Source organism: Panthera uncia, chromosome E1 (genome assembly GCF_023721935.1).
Source record: "Panthera uncia isolate 11264 chromosome E1, Puncia_PCG_1.0, whole genome shotgun sequence".
Lineage (NCBI taxonomy): Eukaryota > Metazoa > Chordata > Mammalia > Carnivora > Felidae > Panthera > Panthera uncia.
Genome location: NC_064814.1, coordinates 59,617,153 through 59,639,520, shown reverse-complemented (window position 1 = coordinate 59,639,520; position 22,368 = coordinate 59,617,153). Strand labels below are relative to the sequence as shown.

At 59.3% G+C, this 22,368-nt stretch overlaps 4 protein-coding genes across 8 annotated transcripts in view; 1 reads left to right on the top strand and 3 right to left on the bottom strand.

Annotated features, from left to right (window-relative positions):
• The first annotated feature begins 5,545 nt into the window (after window positions 1-5,545).
• Window positions 5,546-9,555, top strand: ZSCAN10 (zinc finger and SCAN domain containing 10). The gene is made up of 5 exons (XM_049638175.1): window positions 5,546-5,776; window positions 5,993-6,260; window positions 6,488-6,552; window positions 6,728-6,785; window positions 7,980-9,555. The coding sequence occupies exons 1-5, from the start codon at window positions 5,546-5,548 to the stop codon at window positions 9,539-9,541; spliced, it is 2,184 nt and encodes a 727-aa protein (XP_049494132.1). The 3' UTR covers window positions 9,542-9,555.
• A 3,450-nt stretch (window positions 9,556-13,005) lies between these two features.
• IL32 (interleukin 32) lies at window positions 13,006-14,063 on the bottom strand. The gene is made up of 2 exons (XM_049637374.1): window positions 13,850-14,063; window positions 13,006-13,646 (listed from the first exon to the last, which is right to left on the bottom strand). The coding sequence occupies exons 1-2, from the start codon at window positions 13,892-13,894 to the stop codon at window positions 13,329-13,331; spliced, it is 363 nt and encodes a 120-aa protein (XP_049493331.1). The 5' UTR covers window positions 13,895-14,063; the 3' UTR covers window positions 13,006-13,328.
• Window positions 14,064-14,117: 54 nt separating this feature from the next.
• On the bottom strand, window positions 14,118-21,086 carry LOC125927220 (uncharacterized). Of its 5 annotated transcripts, XM_049637371.1 has the most exons (6): window positions 17,243-17,508; window positions 16,498-16,566; window positions 16,054-16,096; window positions 14,921-15,169; window positions 14,716-14,754; window positions 14,118-14,569 (listed from the first exon to the last, which is right to left on the bottom strand). In XM_049637371.1, the coding sequence occupies exons 3-6, from the start codon at window positions 16,066-16,068 to the stop codon at window positions 14,138-14,140; spliced, it is 735 nt and encodes a 244-aa protein (XP_049493328.1). In that variant the 5' UTR covers window positions 16,069-16,096; window positions 16,498-16,566; window positions 17,243-17,508; the 3' UTR covers window positions 14,118-14,137. The 5 variants fall into 5 exon arrangements, with proteins under 5 accessions (XP_049493328.1, XP_049493326.1, XP_049493325.1 ...); XM_049637369.1 differs by lacking the exons at window positions 16,498-16,566; window positions 17,243-17,508 and adding an exon at window positions 19,767-21,086; XM_049637368.1 differs by having other exon boundaries at window positions 16,498-17,508.
• The window catches only part of MMP25 (matrix metallopeptidase 25), a 10,179-nt gene continuing 8,890 nt past the window's right edge, over window positions 21,080-22,368 (bottom strand). Inside the window, exons 8-10 of the mRNA XM_049637367.1 lie at window positions 21,993-22,145; window positions 21,648-21,905; window positions 21,080-21,499 (exon numbers count right to left, since the gene is read on the bottom strand). Of these exons, the coding sequence (XP_049493324.1) occupies window positions 21,228-21,499; window positions 21,648-21,905; window positions 21,993-22,145 (683 nt within the window). The 3' untranslated portion in view covers window positions 21,080-21,227. The remainder of the gene's footprint in view (window positions 21,500-21,647; window positions 21,906-21,992; window positions 22,146-22,368) is intronic.

The window sequence follows — 22,368 nt, the reverse complement described above, 5'->3', positions numbered from 1 at the left end:
CTCCCGGCCCCGCCCAGGAGGTGGAGTTTCTAGGCTCCTCCCTGGGGCGGGGTTTACCGACCTCGCTCAGGAGGTGGGCTGCGGTGGGGCTACCGGGGCTGGGCGCCTGCACGCTCTGCGTGCTGTGGGTCTCGAGGGCCGCCTCCTAAGCCATTTCGTCTGTTTGGACACATGCCAGCTCTGGGCCAGGTGTGGAGGACGCGGAGCAGATAAGGGAAACACCACTTGTCCAGAGGGAGCTTGTTGTCCAGTGAGGCCCACACTAGACACTGAAAATAAAGGAACAAGATTAATCCCAGGTGCTACGTGCAGGAAGACAACCACCTGGCTGAGGAGCCAGAGCGAGCTCAGGTGTCCCGGGGTCCCCAAAACAGGGCACCGCGAGAGTGCCCGCGGGCTCTGAACCGCAGGTTCCTACGAGGAAAACGCCCTCCGGGCTGCGGCCGCCCAAGAGCACGACCCAAAAAGACACCTTAGAGCAAATGCAGTCTTGACTTTGGAGGTCGAGTTGGGCTCAAGGCCAGTGGTGAGGTCACTTCCCTTCCCGGAAGCCCCTGCTTCGTGTTTGGGAAACCTGGGATAAAAGCCACCCGGCAGGATTCTTGGGAAGATCTTTGTTGGTGTCGATGGCGCCCTTTCTTCCGCCATCACGTGATCCTGTTGTGTTATTCTTAGCCCGGGACTGCTCGGCACACGGGTGTGTAAGCCCTCTGAAGTCAGGGCCGGTTCCTCCTGCTTACCCCAGCCCCTGCAACTGTGCCTGGCACAAAACTGGCCCTTGGCAAAGATTTGTGGCGTGAATGAAATGCCCAGCAAAGAGCCCCACGACACAATAGGCATTTTAAAATGGCAGCTCTGGGGACGCCTGAGTGGCTCAGTCTGTTAGGCGCAGGTCATGATCTCACCGTTGGTGAGTTCCAGCCCAGCGTCCAGCTCTCTGCTGTCAGTGCAGAGCCCTCTTCGGATCCTCTGTCCCCCCCCCCCCTTCTGCCCCTCCTCCGCTCGTGCTCTCTTTCTCTCTGTCTCAAAAATAAATAAACATTAAAACAATTTTTTAATAAAATAAAATGGCAGCTCTGGTCCCCTCAGAAAGTATAGGGTGACAGACGCCCCCAAGAAGAACAGGACAAGTCCTGATGAGGGGGGGTGAGTTCTTACCTGGAGGGGGAGTTAGACTCTCCTACTCAGTCCCAGGTTGGACTCTGGATTAGCCGCTAAATCCTCATTTCTCTGGCCCCTCCCTCTCCCCACCCCACTCCCAAACTGGGAGGTTAAGGGTTAACTCTAGGAAGCCCCCTCATTACCTGGATGGGACCAGAGCTGGGAACTTCCTGTTCAATTTTCCGGGAGCCCTTTCCCAGTCTGGCTGAGGCTGACTCTGGCCCTGGGGCCCTCAAAGAACCCTTAGCAACCCCCCCTCTGGAGTGGGGACCCCGAGCGGTGAGTTGCAAGGAAGCCTGGGGTAAAGGCTGCCAGGACAGACACAAGGGGTTCCTAGCAGCTTGGAGGTAAAAGAGGGACCTGGGCCTCAGCGAAGGGATGGGGGATTAGGAAACTGGAAAAGAAAAAAGTCTTGGAAGGATGTGGGTGGTCTATGCTGGGAGCCCAGTGCCAGCCAGCTCTGGGGCCATCGAGGAGGGTGGCGGGACTTCCTGTAACATGGGCTTGCTGTACCCACTGGGGAGGGGAAGGCAGGCAGGCTCCATGTGCCCCCAGGTGGACGGCCGGCCTCCTGGACTCAGCTCACCACCCGGAGGGGAGCCTGGCCAACAAAAAGTGGCCTGTGACTCTCCTGCCAGCTGTGTCCAGGGAGAAAGGGAAGGTCCCCGGCCAAGGATCCGGGCTCGGGGCTCTCCCGTTGTCTGGGTGGGTCCTGCGGCCGCACTGCCACCCCGGGCTGGTCCAGCCCTTGCCTCCCACCTCGCTGGGCTCCAGATTAAGCTGGTCGAATATTGGAGGGTAGCTGAAGAGCTCTCACCCCCCACGGATGTGCATATGAACAGAGCTTTTGTCCTGGAGACTGGGGGGTGGGAAGGAGAGGCTCTGAAGCCAAATTCCCTTAAATTCCTCCTCTTTCAAGCCTTACCACCTCACCTGAAGTTTCCGGGCACCCCTGCCTGTGTCTAGGCCTGAGGGCTGGAACTCGGAATCTCCTTATTTTTTCTGAATCGCGCCGTGATATTCTGGCTAAAACTAGGCCAATCGCACCGGGAGGGAGGGGAACTGGGTCCTTTTCTGTTTCCGAGCTTTTGCACCCTGGTCAAGATCAGTGTTCTCACCTTAAAGAAAATCTTGGCTCCCCCTGCTGTGACCTTGAGCAAGGCACCCGTCGGCTCCCAGTGTGGCCTCTGCGCTTGTCACATGGAGAAATTATAACCCACCCCGTGGGCTGGGGGTGGGCGAAGCAAGCCTGAGTTGAGAGCCCCTCCAGATCAGCACTCAGTACCTGCCAGCTATTATCACGAGGCTGCTGGTCACACGCGATCGGTTCTATCCTTTCGCTCCTGCTGCCCAAAGAGTGAGACAAAAGCCCATTCTCTTCCACACCTATCAGAGACTTTTTCTGCACCAGCTTCGAGTGCTTTCCTCAGTAAGTACAGCTGCCAGGCGGCCATCCTCGTTGTGTTACTTCTACTAACACACACGGAAGCCGCTTCAAGCACGAGGCGAACGGTTGTGCTCGAGACGCAGCTCCTACTCGCAGGCGGAGGGGAGAGAGACCCTCAGCCGTGATCGTGGCCCAGCGTGACCACGGACGGGTAGATGCAGGTTGCTGGTGTGTCGGGGGTCCCTGAAGAGAGACGTCAGGGGGTGAGAGGCGCCCCGTGGGGTCGAGCGAAGGAGGGACGGGGAGGGGGGCCGGAGAGAGGCTGGAGCCACCATGGCTGCCCGGGGGGCAGGTGGTCAGGATGTAACCCTGGGCCTTTGTTTCAGCATCCCCGGGCTCTCCCTCTCTGAGGTGGAAGCGCCTGGCCGGGTATAAAACCCGCTCTTCCTCTGTTCTGTCACACCACGCCTCACTCCCCCCACCAGAACAGGAGGTTCCTTCCGCCCTCAGCTCTGCAACAAGGAGGCTCCTCCGCAAACTGTCCAAAGCTCTTGACGAGGCTGATTTCACCCCGGCCGCATTGCCAAGGCGGGCCCGTGACGGAATGACTGTTAGCTGTGCTCACTTGTGGTTTTGCCCAGCAGTAATGAGAACAGCAGTTGCTAGTCTGTAGGTGGCGGGCACCTCTCTGCTGTCTCTGGGTGGTGGGGAGTGATGTCCCTCTGCCTGGGATGTCCCTGGCGTGGGGCTCGGGGAACAGGTTTGGGAGAAGCTCATCATCGGTAGCCCTGAGGCGAGAGAGCAGGGAGGGCAGGCGGATGCTGGAACTTGGGTTTTTGTATCCGTAAAATAATTGCAGCCCAAATTAAGAGAGGAAAAGTGCTTCAAAACTCTGGAGCCGAGGTGCTGGCCTGTGCAGAACGACGTAAGCCTTCAGGGTTGTGCTGAAGGACCGAATTGAGTCCCCTGGGGGTGAGGCTGAACTTGAGGCATCTCCCTGTTCGTAGATCTGGGTGACCCCAAAAGGAAAGAGTGGGTGGCCCTACAGAGCCCTCTGGTCTGAGAGGAGAGATGGGCCCGTGGTCAGTCCTGTGGACCCAGTGCCCCCTGGTGGCCAGTTAGAGCCACTTTTTATTGCTATTTGGGGATAGATACCTTCCAGAAGGGTAGACCAAGGAAGAATCCAGAATTAAAAAAAAAAAAAAAAAGGAATGAAAGAAATGATTGCCTCTCCTGCCCCTCACCCAGCTCCCAAGGGTGTATCCACTAGAGGTCTTGGAGGTGAACAGGGCAGCTTTGATTGGCCTTGCAGACCTATCTGTCACCGATCTCTGCAAGTTCCCTGCAGATCTCTGCAAGCCTTAGTCTCTCGTCTGGAGACCCACGCCCCCATCTCACCTCTCTGGCTCATCCTGCCCTCAGTCTCTGGTGGAACCTGGGAGGGGAGGAGATTGGTACACCAAGTGGGGGCTCAGCCCTGCCCTGATCAGCCGGGTGGTCCTGGCCTTGACTGCTGAGAGCCACCCCCAGAGCCGTCAAGTGAGAGTCAAGATGTCTGGTCAAGGAGAAATCCCATGCATGAATCCCCACTCCGCACCCAGCCCCCACCTTTTGTCTTTAAAACTGCCAAACTTCCGGAGACTTTGAGAGAGCAACGCAGTGGACATCAACACATCCATCTCCCAGATTCGGTGGTCCTTTTACTTTCCCCATTTGCCTTTACTATCCCTAAGTATGGCTGAACCCTCGGGCCCCCTTCCTTCCAAACCCTTCAACATGTCCCCAAAATAGAGGCATTTCCCACAAACCACAAGACTGGAATCCTTTCTCAGAAATTAATGGTCAGCTCCATTGCAATCTAGTGTCCCATCCATCTTCCCATTTCCCCAGCTGACTCCAGAATATCTTTTAGAGCATCCCTGCTTCCCCCTCCACCCATCCCCTCCCCTCTTTAAAAACATCGGGCTCCGGTCAAGGTTCCTTCATTCGGCCATGTGGCTGTTAGTTTCCCCTAGAGCGATGCGCCCCCTACAGGTGCTTTTAAAAATAATGCTGAAGGACGGGGGCCAGTTGGCGAGAAATATTCTGCATTTGTAATTCGTTCCATTGTTTCCTCGAGGGATCATTTCGCTTGTTCTTTTTTTCTTTTAATTGAATAAATCTGACGTGTGACATTGTGTCAGTGAAAGGCGTGTCAGTGTTACTTTGATACGTTTGTATATTGTAACACGACTGCTGATGCAGTGATATTTATCGAATTACATAATTACCCCGCAATAGTATTGTCTATATCCATTATACTGTGCATTAGATCTCTATGGGTTATTCACTATGAGTGACAAGTTTGTCCCCTTAAACACCATCGCTCTCATCCACTGCACCCCCCCCCCCCCGGCCTCCCACCCATTCTCATTTCTGCAGTGCAAAGTGGGGTCTAAAGGCTGGATCGCGTTGCGATGGAACGTTTCTGCCAAGAACCCCTCTTTGGCGGTGCCGTGTCCTCCCTGTGGCCTCAGGAGGCGGGGAAACCAGGCGGTCCTGTCTCAGAGATGCCACTTTTGATCACTGGGGGTGAAGTGATGTGAAATTCGAAATGCTGCAGGAGGGAGTGGAGACACGGAACTGTCGGTTTTCTCTGCCTTTTCGTGTTTGGGGCTGTCCTGCCGGCCGAGCCGTTGCCTAGGACCGGCGAGAGAAAAATGATTCCTCCGGGGGCCACATCTTTAGGCATTTCTTAACACCGCAGGTGTGGGAGCAGAGAGGGAGAGACCTGACGGTGGGACCAGCTGCAGTGAGCCGTGCCCCGCCCCGCCCCCCCACCCCGGCTGAAGGATGCTCGAAGAACCCGTCCCGGCCGCCCGAGAGCCCGAGCAGCTCGGGGCCGTCAAACTGGAGGAGGAGGAGGCCGTCGGTCAGGAGGACCTCAGGCACACTGAGGCCAGGCCCCGGCCCGAGGTGGCTCACCAGCTCTTCAGATGCTTCCAGTATCAGGAGGACATGGGGCCAAGGGCGTCCCTGAGCCGGCTCCGGGAGCTGTGCTGCCGCTGGCTGCGGCCCGCTCTGCACACCAAGGAGCAGATCCTGGAGCTGCTGGTGCTGGAGCAGTTCCTGAGCGTGCTGCCCCCGCACCTGCTGGCCCGGCTCCAGGGCCAGCAGCTCAGGGACGGCGAGGAGGTTGTGCTGCTGCTGGAGGGTGTCCAGAGGGAGTCCAGCGCCGCGGGGCCACTGGTAAGGGGGGGGGGCGGCCAGGCGGCAAGACAGGGACTCGGGTGCCCCGCGAGGAAATCACCCGACACTCCGTTCTCCTCCCTCTGACAATTGCTCCTTAACCTCCTAAGTCCTGTGACCCTCACCTTTCCGTGGCCCCCTTTCCCTTGGGAGTGAGAAGGACGCGCATCGTCCCTCTGCCCTGTTCGCCACCTGACACGGATGCATTTTGCACAGGATTTTAGTTTTAATGCTGGCAAGAATTGTCCCCGTGCAGACATCACTGCGGAGGACCAGGGGGGCTCTTCCCAGGTCTCCAGCCACAGCCCCAAAAAGGAAGCGCCCTCAGAAGGACCCCCGGCCCCGGAGCCAGCCATGGAGCCCCCAGCATCCCAGCCAGGGCCCTCCAAGCCTGCTGAGCTGGGGACCTGGAGACATCCCCCAAGTTCAAAGCAGCCACTGAGCCCAGGCCCCAAGAGGACATTCCAAGCCCTGCAAGAGTGTGGTGAGCAGCTGGTGCCCCGGGCAGGTGGGAGCCAGGAGGCCTGGTACGTGAGGACGGGGTGAGATGAAGGCACCCCCCTCTTTGACAGGGAGGGGAGAGCGCCGAGATGTCTCTCCCAGGGCCCTGACCACGGGTGCGCCCCCCCCCCCCCCCCCCCGTCCGGCGGGGGGGGGGAAAGCCCCCCCCCCCCCCCCCCTCTTTCCCCCCCCCCCCCCCGATGCTGCCAGCCCCCCAGGGCCCTGTCCTGTGGCTGGAGGAAAACGCCCGAGATCAGGAGCTTGCAGCTGTGCTGGTGAGCTGGCCCGGCCCCTCCCTCCAGACGGTCCTCGGCCCCCGGACGCTCGCTGCCCCTGCTGTTGTGGCAAATCCGTGTCTTCCTTAATTTAAACCCTCAGAGTTTTCCATCCCCCTCAGCTCACAGCCCCATTCCTCTCTCACCAAGGATCTGGCTCATCCTTTTGTTACAGGAGTCCCTGACCTTCGAGGATGTCCCAGCAAAGAAGGCGTGGCCTGTTCACCCTCTGGGTAAGCGGCCCTTCCAGCTGGGGACCACTGAAGGCTCTCTCCTTGTGTTTCCAGAGTGGTCTCTAAAGCTCCAGACCCTACCTGACTTTTTAGCCTCTTTGGCTAAAAATGGGCTATGTTAACACGAATTCTTTCCTTCTTTCCTTTCTTCCTTCCTCCATTCATTTACTTATTTTATACTTTTTAAAAAATGTTCGTTTACTTCTGAGAGAGAGAGAAAAAGCAGGAGCGGGGGAGGGGCAGAGAGAAGGGGACAGAGGATCCGGACATGGGGCCGGAACTCACAAATATGACGTCATGACCCGAGCTGAAGTCCGACGCTCAACCAACTGAGCCACCCAGGTGCCCCTTACTTACTTATTTTATTAAAAAAAATTTTTTTTTAATTTTTTTTAACATTTACTTATTTTTGAGAGAGAGAGCGAGAGCATGAACAGGCGAGGGTCAGAGAAAGAGGGAGACACAGAATCTGAAACAGGCTCCAGGCTCTGAGCTGTCAGCACAGAGCCCGACGCGGGGCTCGAACCCACGGACCGCAAGATCGTGACCTGAGCCGAAGTCGGACGCTCAACCGACTGAGCCACCCAGGCGCCCCTAAAAATTTTTTTTAATGTTTATTTATTTTTGAGAGAGAGAGAGAGCGTGAATGCAGGAAGGGGCAGGAAGAGAGGGAGACACGGATTCCGAAGCAGGCTCCTGGCTCTGAGCTGGCAGCACAGAGCCAGACCCAGGGCTCAAACCCACGAATCGTGAGATCTTGCCCTGAGCCGAAGTCAGTCGCTTAACTGACTGAGCCACCCAGGCGCCCCTCTTTTACTTATTTTAGAGGCTTACTGTGTTTGATGTAATCATCAACCCGGTTAACTTTGAGCTTTTAAAGTGGGTGGTCATGGGAGTGCTTGCTAAGGGGTTTGGGGTTTCCATCCAGGGGAAGGACAGAGTTCTGACACTAGATAGACAGTGGTGACAGTTGTACAACACTGGGAATGTACCTGATGGACCTGAACTGTGCACTTTAAAATGGTTACTACGGTAAATTCTATGTTTTTTACCGTCACCTTCTGCCACCCCCTCCCGGATTTTGGGATCCTGGGTTTCTTTCTGCTTTGAGGCAATGAGGCCCTGGCAATTCCTGGGGGCCTCTAAGAATAGGCCTGCCCACATGCCCCCCCCCTTTTCCTGCTTCTTTCTCAGGACCTGGAAGCAGAACCCCAGATGAGGAGTTCAAAGAGGAGCCCAAGGCGGTCGCCTGGCCTGCGGCCCTCTCAACAGAGCCTCAGGCAGACGGTCCTCCGGCGGCGGAAGAGCCCCATGTCCAGGTGCTGGGGCCTGGCCCCGAAGTGAGTGGCACCGGCGGAGGAGGGTCCCCTCCCAGCAGGAGTGACATTCTGGAGGTCAAAGTGGCCGACGGGCCTCCCAGGTCGGAGGCAGAGATGGAATTCATCTGCACCGACTGCGGGGTGACCTTCCGACAGCTGGCCCGCCTGGAGGCGCACCAGCTGCGGAGTCACCCGGGCGCCCGGTCCTTTCCGTGCGAGCGCTGCGGGAAGAGCTTCGGCCGCAGCTCCATCCTGAAGCTGCACATGCGCACGCACACGGACGAGCGGCCACACGCCTGCCACCTGTGCGGCCACCGCTTCCGCCAGAGCTCCCACCTGAACAAGCACCTTCAGACGCACTCCTCCGAGCCCGCCTTCCTGTGCGCCGAGTGCGGCCAGGGCTTCCAGCGGCGCGCCAGCCTCATGCAGCACCTGCTGGCGCACGCCGAGGGCCGGCGGTCGCCGCGCGCCCCCGAGGCCAAGCCCGAAGCGCGCGAGCTGGCCGTCGTCCTGTGCTCTCACTGCGGCCAGACCTTCCAGCGCCGCTCCAGCCTCAAGCGCCACCTGCGGATCCACGCCAAGGACAAGGGCCACCAGTGCTCGGAGTGCTCGGGCAGCCTGCGCTCGGGCCCGGAGCGCAGGCCGTACGTGTGCAACGACTGTGGCAAGGCGTTCCGGCGCAGCGAGCATCTGGGGGCCCACCGGCGCGTGCACACGGGCGAGCGGCCCTTCTCGTGCCAGGTGTGCGGCCGCAGCTTCAGCCAGAGCTCCCAGCTGGTGTGCCACCAGCGGGTGCACACGGGCGAGAAGCCCTACAGCTGCCCGCACTGCGGGAAGCGCTTCGTGCGGCGGGCGGGGCTCGCCCGCCACCTCCTGACGCACGGCGGCCCGAGGCCCCACCACTGCACCCAGTGCGGCAAGACCTTCAGCCAGACGCAGGACCTCGCCCGCCACCGGCGCAGCCACACGGGCGAGAAGCCGTGCCGCTGCAGCGAGTGCGGCGAGGGCTTCAGCCAGAGCGCCCACCTGGCGCGCCACCAGCGCATCCACACCGGGGAGAAGCCCCACGCCTGCGACACCTGCGGCTACCGCTTCCGCAACAGCTCCAACCTGGCCCGCCACCGCCGCAGCCACACCGGCGAGCGGCCCTACGGCTGCCAAACCTGCGGCCGGAGCTTCCGGCGCAACGCCCACCTGCAGCGGCACCTGGCCACCCACGCGGGCGCGGGGACCGAGGCGGCGTCCAGGCCGGCCGAGCCCCCGCAGGAGTGCCGGGAGTGCGGCAAGAGCTTCAGCCGCAGCTGTAATCTGCTGCGCCACATGCTGGTGCACACGGGGGCCAGGCCCTTCTCGTGCGCGCAGTGCGGCCGCAGCTTCAGCCGCAACTCGCACCTGCTGCGCCACCTGCGAACCCACGCCCGCGAGACCCTGTACTAGCCTCGCGCAGGTTCCGCCGGGCCCCGCCCCGCGCGCGCGCGCGCGCGCGCCTCCGCGTCCCCCGTGTCCTGGGCAACCGAGGCCCGCGGTGGGCGTCCCTGGCCCCGCCCCGCCCCGCCCCGCCCCGCCCCGCCCCGGCCTCCCTCTGGCTCCGCCAGACCTGTGTGTTAGTTTTCCCCTTCCCCGGAGGCCGGTCTCCCTGGCTTCAGGGTTGTATTTCAAAATCCTAAAGTAAAACAGCTTTCCTGAAAATGACTCTGCTTTATTTTTTTTGTGAGGTCCACCAAAACGCTGTTACCCTCTTACTGTGACAGTGACGCCTTTTTCCCTTCCCCGCCCCAGCACCTTCCATAGCAGGCTAGAGGGGAGCAGGCCCAAGGACGGGCCTCCTGCCCCACCCGCAACACACACACCCCGAAAGGGCCAGGGTTGGGGGGGCGACAGAGGGGTGCCGTCTGTCCCAGTCAGCTGTGAGGAAGGCCCGGGAATCTCACCCGGAATTCTTCCTTCTCTGAAGTCTGCCCCCAACCTGTGCTGTCCAGTCCAGTACCCTCTAGCTGTATGTGGCCGTTTAAATTAATTAAAATGGCGGGACGCGTGGGCGGCTCAGTCATTTGGGCGTCGGACTTCAGCTCAGGTCATGATTTACAGGTTGGTGAATCCAGCCCTGTGTCACGCTCTGCGCTGACAGCCCAAAGCCTGCCTGGGATTCTCCTCTCTCTGTCCCTCCCCTGAATTCTGTCTCTCAAAATAAATAAAAACCTGAAAAAAATAATTACTTTAATAATGGAATATAATTTTAAAATCCCAGATTCTGGGTCATTCCAGGAAACCTTGCTTTTGGCATGTAGGTAACTGATTCAAATCGAAGCTGCCAGCAGATGAAACGAAACCTGCCCGATGGCCAAGACAGGTTGCGGGCTGGGGACCCCTAACGACCCATAATCCTGTAAACCCGAAGGTGGTTTGGCAGAGTGCCTACCTTCTCCGACCTCTCAGGCAATCTTGGCAATCCGGTGGACAGATTTCGTTTTCTCCCAGTCTAGTGGACAGATTTTTAAAATCATGTGACTTGTGGTAATACTGCAAAAAAGAAAACAGCCCACCCCAGCTGTAGGGCGTGTGCACACACACTTCCTGCTCTAGTCGGTGGCTTGTTACCTACAACCTTTCGGGTTGTCTTTGTCCCTCCACCAGCCTGACACACGACTGCTCTTTGGCAAATGCTTGTGGACATACAGTGAACTTGTCAGCCAGCGGCCAAGGGACTTGGGAAAGATCTGTCCCCAGATCTAGAGGAGGTCCGTGTTTTGAGGGATTGGGAGGAAGATGAGGTGGGATACAGTCACCAAATGTCCCAGAACAAATTAGAGCCTTGGAAGACCTCCCGAGAAGAAATTTTCAAGAAGGAAGCTTTCTTGATCAACTAAATGAGTAAGGAAGTTGGGAGAACCCATAGCATTTGAAGGCTTTATTTCTTGAGCACCTACTATGTACCGGGGAACGTGCTGGGCTATTGAGGAGAACAAGGCCTGAAATAGAAGAGGGAGACCACCTCAGAAGAACCGGAGGGAGGGCACCCTCATCGGAGGGAACAGCAGGTGCAAAGTCCCTGAGCAGAGAATACTGTCCCTGAGGGAGATCTGTAGGAATCTGATGACACAGACACAGCCTCAGAGGCCCAGGTCAGAGTGTATTTACGATGGGAAGATGGGAGGGTGTCAATCAGGCAGTTACTTCATTTTGCCATGACATTGATTTGGCCTCGGCACTGGAAAGATTTGGCTTGAAAGAGGCAAGACCAAGGCGACCAACTAGGTTTGGGATGACGGTGACCTTGATGGGGCCGTGGGGTCATGAAAGCCCCTGACGGCTTCAACACGGTAGGCAGGTTTTCTCAGCTTCTCACCGGAGTCAAGCGCAAAGGCACAAGGAGAAGTAAGAGACAGTCTGACCACGGGGTCATGTGAAAATGCGGGTCAGGGGTCTAAAAGAAACTGAATGTTGACTGGCCATGGGAGGAGAGGACACGACGTCCAGGGGGAAGCGAGAGCTAGGTCAAGCCCTGGCGGGGGACGGCCCCTTGGAGCTGGGGACTCAGGCCTGAGATGGGCCTTCCAGTGTAAAAGGCTCTCAGAGGGATCCCCTGGGAATGAAACAGGATGTGGGCCAGCACAGGGCTCCCCAAAGTCCACTCCCTCACAGGGCAGGGGCAATGAGCAAGCAGGGCCCCTCAGGATGACCAGGGCCACCATCAGGGTCTGGCTTCGCCCTTGCCCACTCCTGGTGGACTCCCAGCTGTTCCCCAGGGAGGTGATTTTTCTAAGAATTGAGAGTTCATTAGTATGATCCAAAAGGGTCTTTAAGAAACTGGCAGATGGCGGGGGGGGGTGGGGGGGTGGGGGGCACCTGGGTGGCTCAGTCAGTTGGGCAACCGACTTTGGCTCAGGTCATGCTGTCCCAGTTCGTGGGATGGAACCCTGAGTCCAATGTCGGGCTCTGTGCTGATGGCTCGGAGCCTGGCGCCTGCTGCGCATTCTGTGTCTCCCTCTCTCTGCCCCTCCCCTGCGCGCGCTCTCTCTCTCTCTCTCTCTCTCTCTCTAAATAAACATTAAAAAAAGAAAAAAGAAAAAACAAAGAAAACGCCACAGGAGTGAGTGATAGAAATGCCCCCAGCTGTGAGGCCTCCGGGCTCCCAGTCACCTCCCCACATACCTCTCACCCCTAGGCACACCTCCCTGGTCTGGAGCCTTTCCTTTGCTGGCGTGTTTTCCCCGCACCCCACCCTCACCCCACCCCACCTGTCCCCTTTCCTGCTCTGTCCTCAGGTCAGGGCCCCGGAAACCGCACCCCCCCCCCCAGCTCTATCTCAGCAGCTGCTGTTCACGGCTAGACACCCCAATGCAAAAATCTGTGTGCAGCTGCAGGAAGCAGGAAGTCAGTGGGGGAGGGGGGAGCTTCAGGGAAGCGGCCTCAAAAATGGTGAGCTGGGCCGACCCCCTCCCTGCCCTGGCCTTGCTCCTGGCTCCCCCCCCCCCACCCCCTCCCCAGTTTCTGCATTTGCAGGCCCCCAGGAGGCCTGAGCCAGAGATCTGAGTCCTGTCCCGCCCTAGGCTGCCCTTCTCTCTGGTCCAGGTAGGGGTGAACCCTCCTCCCCCTCCCTACTCCTCCCTCCCCCGCCTCTGCCCCAACCTCAAAGCCAAGGAGTTTCCATGGCCTGGTGAAGGATGAAGAGCCAGGTCAGAAAAACAAGCCAAGGGGCAGATGTGCCTCAGACCTGAGCTCCCTGCTGCCCCAGCGTCAGGCAAGGCGCAGGCCAGAAAACTTCCAGCCCTTTCCACAGGCCAGTTGTCACCCGTGTCCATGTACAGATTATAGAGGTCAGGTGGACCCCCCCTCCCTGGGATCCTGCCCCCTCCCCAGCCACTGGGGGCTCCTGCCTCCCGTCCAACAAACAGGCACTCAGTTTGATTCAACCAACTTTTTTTTTTTTTTAACGCTTATTTATTTTTTGAGAGACAGAGACAGAGCAGGAGCTGGGGAGGGGACAGAGAGAGGCGGGGAGTCACAGATTGCGAAGCAGGCTCCAGGCTCCGAGCTGTCAGCACAGAGCCCGACGCGGGGCTCGGGGCTCATGCCCATGAACCATGAGATCATGACCTGAGCCGAAGGCGGACGCTTAACCGACTGAGCCCCCCCGGGGCGCCCGCAGCCAACTCTTATTAGGACGCCACAGCCAGGGCGACGGGCCGGACCCGGACAAGGAAAGCGGCCGGGGAGGGCCGGGCTAGGCCTGGACGGCGCTCCTGAACACCTGAGCCACTGAGGTGCAGAAGCTGTTAAAGGCGCTCCAGATGGCCTCCACCGCGTCGCAGAAGGCCTGAAGGCCGGCGGCCACCTTCTCCCTCACCCACGCCAGCGCGGCCTGCCACTTCAGCTGCAGTTGGTAGAGCAGCCTTCGGAACAACCTCAGGGCTCTGTCACAAAAGCTCTCCTCAGTCTTCTGGACCTCGGGGTGCTCCTTCTCTTCCAGGTCAAGGACGGAGGACCTCAAGACTCTGGAACGCAGCTCCTGCCGCACTTCGGGAAGTAACGGACTGGATTCCTGCAAGGGCGGGGGTGCCGTTCGGTGCGGGGTCCCACCTGGAAGACGCGGCCCGGGTCCTGGCCCCGGCTGAGGCCTCCCCGCCTGTGTGAGAGTCTGGGAGCCAGAAGCCCGGCTCTCCACACTCGAGAAGACTCCACCCAGGGGCTCAGCCCCTCCTTGCCTCCCCACCGGCAGGGCTGCGATGGGCGTCTCACACTCACCTCGTCGTTGTTCTGATCATGGTGAAGGTCCACGGCTTCCAGCATGATCTCGTTGAAGCCATCCTGGGGAGAGGGGACGGTTCGGAGCTCCAGATCGGCTCCTGTCTGTGGCCTCCATGCGTCCAGGGGAGTGTCAAGGGAGCCAGGAGCCCAGACCCAATAACGATAACCTGGCTGTAGCCCTGGGGACCGAGCTTTGGTGGGGGCGGCGGGGGGGGGGGGCGCCCCCCCCCCCCCCCCCGGCCGGGCCCCTCTGTGGGGGGGGGGGGGGGGCGGAAATCACTTGGTTTAAAATCCTCCCAGCCTCTCCCGCCCGCAGTCTTCTCCCCCAAGTCCCCACCTGTTCTCTGCTCCCCAGGCCCCCATCACTGGGTCCAGCCCAGGGGCCTGGGGACCAGGTATCTGGCATCCCCGCTCTGTCATCAATATGCGCAGTGGCTTGATCACCTTCCTAAGCCTCCCTGGGCCTCTGCATTTCTCACCTGTGCCCTCACCTGCACGCGGGTGTGAACGAGGAGAGTGTGCCAGCAGGTGCCCAGGTGTAAGGAGTGAGCAGACCCGAGGTAGCATCTCCATCACCCTCACCGTCATCGTGGTCATTGTGAAACCACCCACCCGACCCCAACTGCAGAGTGCATGGGAGTGGGGGCCACGGCGACCCACCTGTGCTCCTCGGGATTGGTGTTGGGTCCTGTCACAGAAGATGTCCACCAGCTGGTGCTGCGCAGAGAGGAGAGGCGGAAGTGAGAGAGGCCTCATCGTTCCCCCTCCGGGGGCCCTGGGTGGCCCAGAACATTCTCAGCTCCACACAGCAGGACCCAGGTCCCCCTCTCTCCCCCAGACACACACTAGGAAGAGCTTCTTACCATTTGGTGCCTCATAAATTCAATAGGATTTCTGCCCACCTGTGAGGGTGACAGTGATACTCAGACACGTGGGACCTTGCCACCCCCCACACTTGCTGTACACACACACACACACACACACACGCACACACCCTCACCATGCATGTGCACACGCATGGGTGAGCATCGCCCCAGGGTGCTCAGGATCCACTGTGTTACCAAATACCTGTCCCTCTCTGTCCCGGCTGACGGGCTGGCCAAGGGACTGGCTGGCGGGGACGGCGCTCTCGAGGGCGGTGACAGGTATGCAGCTCTTGACAGCTGGCTCTGCAGACCCACCTCCCCTGCCCGGACCCTCGACTTGCCCCACAGAAGCGCAGGGTGGCCCGGACACGGCATCACGGGTCTCCACCAAACCTGGTGCCGGCTCCCTGGTCACGGGGCAGTCCCTGCCACACGCGGAACGTCCACGGCTCTGGGCAAATATCTGTTGTGAGGCACCCGTCTCCACGCTTCTTGAGTCCCTGATGGCACCAGCCTGTCACCCCAATCGGGGGGGCGCTGGCCGCAGGGAACAATTTGCTCTCCGACTCGGGCTCCCAAACTGGGCGTGGCCACCGAGCCTGGGGTCATTCCAGAGTCCACTGTGACAAATCCCGCAGGGCCCCGGAGCCTGTGGCCAACCTCACAACGGGGGTGGGAGAGGTGACCGGGCACCCCAAAAGGGAGGAACAGACACCAAGGTCCTGGGCGGCAGGCCCAGGCAGGGAGGAATTTGTAAACTTGGCAGGAAAGCATGACCTCCCCGCCCCCAGGTTTCCAGGGTATCGGGACAGGGTCTACCCGGGATCGGCGCCTCTGGCCCTATAGACCCTCCATGCACCAGCTGCGCCACCAACGCATCGGGTCCAGCTCCTGGAGTCACCCCCTTGCCCTCATACACAGCATTCCTCAGTATCCTTAGCAGACACACACGCAGACCCTCTCCCCGTTGTTTGCCCCCAGACCGGAAATCTGGCCCCACGATCGGGACCCACTCTCTAAAGTGAATGACTCACAGCAAAATGAAACGGCGTGGCTGTCAATAATTATTCAGAATTTCAGGCAGTGAGAGAGCATTCAACAAAGTAAGCCGGGGGTGGTTATGAGCCTGGGGCCCTGTTGAGTGCACGGGTCACACGCCTCTGACCCCCTGCTTCCCCAGTGGACTCCCCCATTGGCCTAGGAGAATGGGACAGAGCCGGGTGCACGCGGAGAGATCAGGGGGTCTGGCGGCCAGCGCGAGCGGGAGAGGGGGACACACAGCGGGGAAGTGGAATCTGGAGGGCCCCCCCCACCCCTCCAATTGCTCTCACTCACCTTGGAGGACCACATGGTGGCGCAGGGCTCTGGGGGCTGTGGCCTGGCGGGGAGGAACAGGTGTGAGCTAGAGGGTTCAGGGAAGAGGCCTCCCCGCCAGCCCACCCCCCACTGGACGTCGCTTTGGCTGCAGCCTCCTCCCCCGGCTGCCAGGTCACCTCACACAGATTCTCCCAGCCTATGCTTCTGCTCCAGAGAGAGCTTCTGATTTAAGAGGGAGGAGGGAGGAGGGAGAGGCTGGGGGAGGGTGGAGCCTGGCTTGGAGGCAGGATGTGAGGCTGTGTGTGTGTGTGTACGCACGTGTGTGGCACACGGAGACAGAAGCAAGGACACGGAGACGGCCTGGGAGGGGGGTGGGCAGGGCCTCTGGCTGTGCCCCCTCCGCTCTCTGAGCTGGGGTGGGGAACTTCAGAGCCCAGGAACAAGCCTCTTTCTCAACCTTACCGGCCCGAGACAGGGAAAGACAGAGGGAAAGTCCAGACTGGTGAAAGCAGACCGGGGCACTCCCAGGCTCTGGAAAATGAAGTCATCCTGTTGAGGGTCAAGTAAGGTGCTGGGGAATGCTGACTAGCTCACTTGAAACGGAGCATACCCCAGCTCCAAAGTCCAGAGAATGTTCTAAGCATCTCCAGGCCCAGGGCAGAGCAGGGCTGGCAAGATGCCTAAGGTGGCCCCACCGGGAGGGGTGGGGAGGGGAGGGGAGCTGAGCAGACTGCCCCACGGGCCCCTGCAGGGGTGGCTGGAGGTGATGCCTGTCTGCCACGGGACAGGGTGAAGCCCTCAGGAGGAGCTGAGGGCCTAGGGTCAGCTGGCCAGACTATCCCGAGCCCTCCTGGGGCCGAGGGGCACCATGTCCCGGCCAGCCCTGTGCCGTTCTGGGGTCACCCCCAGTTCGGCTCGCCCTACTCTGGCCCAGAGTCCCCCCGCTTCACCACAGCCGTGTCTAACCTCGACACTGGGGCTGCCCGGTGCCTGGGGCCGCGAAACCGATCAAGGCCTCGGCAGGGTGGTCAGGGTGGTGGCTTCGAGGGCCGTGGGGGAAGGGTCTGTTTCAGCCTCTCTCCCAGGCCTGCGGATGGCCTCTTCGTGCTCATGTCATTCTCCTAGCATGCGCGTCTGTCCGCTAACTTCCCATTTTTATAGGGACACCAGTCTCACCGGATTAGGGCCCATCCAATGACCTCATTACCTTGATTCCCTCTGCAAAGATCCTATCTCCAAATAAGGTCACCGTCTGAGGTCCCGGGGATTAGGACTCGAACACGAGGACCTGGGCTCCTGAGGGGCCCCCAGAAGGACAGAACTGTAAAGCATATTCCCTTGGCGCAAGTCTCACTTGCATTGACTAGACCCCAGCAGGTGTCTCCTGGCCCCTTAGGAGCCCATCAACGGTCTGAAACGCCCTGTGCAAACCTCGGAGTCCAGATCCCTCCCTGAGCCATCTTTAAATTCCAGGTGGGGGGGCGCCTGGGTGGCGCAGTCGGTTAGGCGTCCGACTTCAGCCAGGTCACGATCTCACGGTCTGTGAGTTCGAGCCCCGCGTCAGGCTCTGGGCTGATGGCTCGGAGCCTGGAGCCTGTTTCCTAGTCTGTGTCTCCCTCTCTCTCTGCCCCTCCCCCGTTCATGCTCTGTCTCTCTCTGTCCCAAAAATAAATAAAAAACGTTGAAAAAAAAAAATTAAATTCCAGGTGGGGAGAGAAAAGGTTGCGGCTGCAGGTAACAGTCCTGGGCTTCTTTCTCGGGAAGCACGGCCCCCTGACCCCACGAGACGCTTGGCCCCTCCGTGACAGTCTCGCAGACCACCGTCTGCAAGCATTTTGCATCACGGCAGGCTGCACCATTTTCTATGCAGCTTTGGTGAGAAACAATTCACACGCAACTCCCCCACTGAAGCGTATAATTCAACGCACGGAAACGTGCACCCGTCAAGGCCAATTTCAGAACATTTTCATTGCCTCAGAAAGGCGAGCCGGCACCCCCCCCCCCCACGATCCCAAAGCCCCGCCCAGACACCCACGCATCTACTATCTGTCTCTGGAGTTCCCTGGTCTGGATGTTTCATATACATGGAATCACATAGAGATGGTCACGCCGTGTGACCTTATGTGGCCACCTTTTGCACTTAGCACGGGGCTTTCAATTCCTCGGGGTTGTAGCACGAACCCGCGCTTCAGTCCTTTCGAGGGCTAAAGAACGCTCCGCTGTATGAACGTGCCATTTCCCGTATCCACTCGTCTGTCCATGGACATTCGGGTTGTTTCCACCTTTTGGCTATTACGAATCACGCTGCTGTGGACGCCCGTGTACAAGTTTCTGTGCGGATGTCTGTTTTTAGGTCTCTTGGGTTCACACCTAGGAGGGGAATTGTTGGCTCCTATGGTAACTGACTATGTTTTCCACTTTTTGAGGAACCACCAGACGATTTTCCAAAGTTACTGCGCCCTTTTCTATCCCCAGCAGCAGCGCGTGATGGTCCGTTTCTGCACATCCTCGCCCACGCCGACTATGAGGTTTTTGATTCTAGCCGCCCTGGTGGGTGTGAAATAGTATCCCCGTGTGGTTTTGATTTTCATTCCCCTTATGACTAGTGACGTCGAGCATCTTTTCGTGGGCTTGTCGGCCACTTGTACGTTGTCCTTGGAGGGATGTGCATTCTGATCCTTTGCCCGTTTTTAAATTGGGTCATTTACCTTCTGCTTATTAAGTTGTCAGAGTATTTTATATATTCTGGATACGAGCCTCTCGTCAGATATGTCCTTTGCAAACAAAAAATAAAAAATATATATATAAAAAGAAAAAAAAAGGGGGGGCGCCTGGGTGGCTTGGTCGGTTAAGCGTCCGACTTTGGCTCAGGTCATGATCTCACGGTCGGTGAGTTCGAGCCCCGCGTCGGGCTCTGTGCTGACAGCTCAGAGCCTGGACCCTGTTTCAGATTCTGTGTCTCCCTCTTTCTCTGCCCCTCCCCTGTTCATGCTCTGTCTCTCTCTGTCTCAAAAATAAACGTTAAAAATTTTTTAAAAAATAAAAATTAAAAAAAAATAAATAAATAAAAAGATATGTCCTTTGCAAATATTTTCTCCCGTTTTGTGGGTGGTCTTTTCATTTTTTAATGGTGTCCTTTGAAGCACAAATATTTTACATTTTGATTATGGGACCATTTTAACGATAAAAATAATCAATTTGACCTGGCATTTTTCTGTAGTATACTTAAGTGTGTGTGTGTGTGTGTGTGTATATATATATATTTTTTTTTTCCCCCTAAGATTTACTTCTAAGTAATATCTACACTCATCGTGGGGCTGGAACTCACAACCCTGAGATCAAGACCCTCAGGCTCCACCAACGGAACCAGCCAGGTGCCGCAGACAAAGTGTTTTGTTCCAAAGTAGGCTCCGTGCCCAAGGTGGGGCTCAAACCCAACCCCACAACCCTGAGATCAAGAGTCACATGCTGTTCTGACGGAGCCAGCCAGGCACCCTTAATATATTTTTAAAGGCTGGAGAAGTCTCCGTGTAGCACTAAATGAAGCCCCAGATTTCACATTGGATGGCCCTCCTCTGAGGTCCCCTAGCCGACTTTTGAGTTTCTCTCTGTTCCCTCCTCCCACTCATTCTCTTTCCGTCTGTCACCCCACTGCCCGTCAACTCTGAATCCCAAGTTCTTCTACAAGACAGAGCAATTCAGGTCTGTCAAGCTCCTGCCACCGAACTCACCCCGGAGCCATCTGTGCTCAGGAGAAACAAAGGGCTTTCTCTCGGGTCACCTGCATTGTCCTCCTGTGTGGGGCTCATAAGCTTTTAAAATATAAGTTTCCTCCTCCATGTGTTTTGAAAGGATCCTGACAGAGGCCCGGGTTTCGGGTTTTCTGGTGGCTTGGAATTCTCAGGTCACGGGTTGGCTGAAGACACCTGGCTGTTGCCCTCCGACTGGTCAGCTTGTCCTGACCGAGGGAGGGCCCTGCACGCTGGGACAGCGGCCCGCAGCCTCAGCCCCAGGCAGCACTGTGGGCGGACGGCAACCCAGGAAGTGGCCCCTAAGCGGCTCCACCCAAAGGGGATAGATCCTACTCGAGCAAGGCCATCGACCTGATTCTGCAGAGAATGTGCTCAGGTTGGTCCCTGGGAGGGAGAACACTTCAGAGACACAGAAAAACCACAAGACAGAGATGACAGCTGTCGTCCCGGCCCCCTCGCCCATCAGGGCTGCCCCCCCAAGCTTACTCGAGCGCAGACTCCTGGCCCCGACCCCCAAGTGATTCAGGGTGAGGGCATGGGATCTGCATTTTTAAGTTCCCTAGGGGATTCTGATGTGGAAGATTCCAGAAGTGCAGTTCCAGAGGCACTGATGTAGGTCCTGAATTCGGGGAGGAGTGGGAGGTGAATGAGGTGGCCCTCCCACTCATCACCCAGGGGTGCTGAGGAAGCAGTGACCCCTGGGTGGAGAGGGAACTCAGTCCACTGTCTTCACAGCACTGAGCCGCGGAGAACCCAAGAGTTCTCCCTGCGGGAAGCGGTACACACTCCAGTGTGGAGGGACTGAGCGGATTTTTAGGGATTGGAGGGTGTTCTGTTGAACCGGGACTGTTCTGGGTCCAAGATGGTGACCAGAAAGGAGGTCCACAGGGGCCTCGGTTGTGGAGGGTCGTCTGGGTGGCCACTGATGTCACCCAGGACGCGGGGCACTGATGTCACCCAGGATATGGGACACTCGCGCTCAGGGGTAACTTGAGGGCTGGGTCTGGGGTCCCCATCCACGTGGCATTGCCTGGGACGTTGCAGAAGCAGGACAGTGGGACACTTCTGGGAAATTCGGAGCAGCGGGTGGAGAGAGGGGCTGGGGTTCAGTGGCCCCAATCTGTCCAGTCCTCTAAAGCCCCAAACAGCCAGGGAGCCGCTATGAGGAGCCGCTGTTGCCAGGTGGGGCCAGGGCTATAGTCACAGGCTGCTGAGAAGCACCAGCTCTTCCGGGAAAAAGAGCTTCCTGTAGGGGCAGCGCGTGGCGCAGCCAGGACAAAGGTGGGGGTGGGGGTGGGGCTGGGGGGGGGGAGGGGGAGAGGGGGGGTGCTGGAACGGCGAGGGTGAGCACATGGCCCGTCCAGTCTAAGGGCTAGCCATTTGTCCGCGTCCCCAGGGCGAAGCTCCACCCGCATGAGCCCCGCCCCGGGACCGTCCCCCTCAGCTGAAGGCGACGCCCCCCACCAGTAGGGGTAGAAGGGACAGCAGGAAGGACAGCGACGGCCGCCCTGAGGCCTGATTGATCTCGCACTGACAATTGCAGGCTCCGGGCTCCCGGGTGGCTTTGGGGGGCCTGGGGGAGCGTGGGCCGGCGCTGGGGGCCGGGCAGTCCAGCCACTTGGGGCCCATGGGTTGGGGGGAGTCGGACTCCGCCTTGACGCTGCCCTTGGGAAAGCGCCAGTAGTGGGCGCCCTTGAAGAAGTAGGTGTCACCTGCGGGGCAGGGAGGAGACACTTCAGGGGCCGGTCCAGGCTGCCCCTCCCGCCGCGCCGCGTCCCTCCTGAGGGCTCCCCGAAACCCCCAGGAGGGCCCCTCTCCCAGTCCCCGGGGCCCCCAGCCCCTCCCCGCGCCCTCTCCCACCTGCGTTGCTGACGGTGACATCGTCGGGGGCGTCAGGCGCCCCTTCCCAAAGGCTCAGGTCGCGGGGGTAGCCGGGGTCCGGGCGCGCGGCCGCCTCGTCGTACCGCCAGTAGCGCCCGCCCCGGATCAGGTAGGTCTTCCCGTTGAGCGGCCACGAGAACACGGCGTCCACCTGCTCTCCGGCCGGCAGCCCCAGCTCCGTGAGCGGCCGCGGGGCGCCCTCTAGCTGCCGCTCCTGGAACACCCAGAACTGGGGGCCTGCGGGGCGCGGGGGGCGGCAGGTGAGCAGGGGCGCCCCCACCCCGCCCCCGGCGCCACCCCGCCCGCGCCCCGGCGCCCGCTCACCGCTGAAGAGGAGGATGCCGCGGTCCCGGGGCCGGGCGTAGGCGGCCTGGATGACCTTCACCCCGGCGGGCAGCCCCTCCCAGAAGCGGTGGAGCCTGGCGGGCCGGGGCGACACCAGCTGTCCCGAGGGTTGAACGCGCCAGAACCAGGGGCCTGGGGGGGGGGGGGGGGAGGGGTGGCCACGGGGGCCCGAGATGACCAGAGTCTTCTCCCTCCAGGGGGTGCCTGGGGGACTCAGGTCATGATCTCAGGGCTCGCGGGATCGAGGCGGGCTCTACGCTCTCACCGAGGCGCCTGCTTCGGATTCTGTGTCTCCCCCTCTCTCTGCCCCTCCCCTGCTGGCTCCCTCGCTCTCTCAAAAATAAATAAACATTAA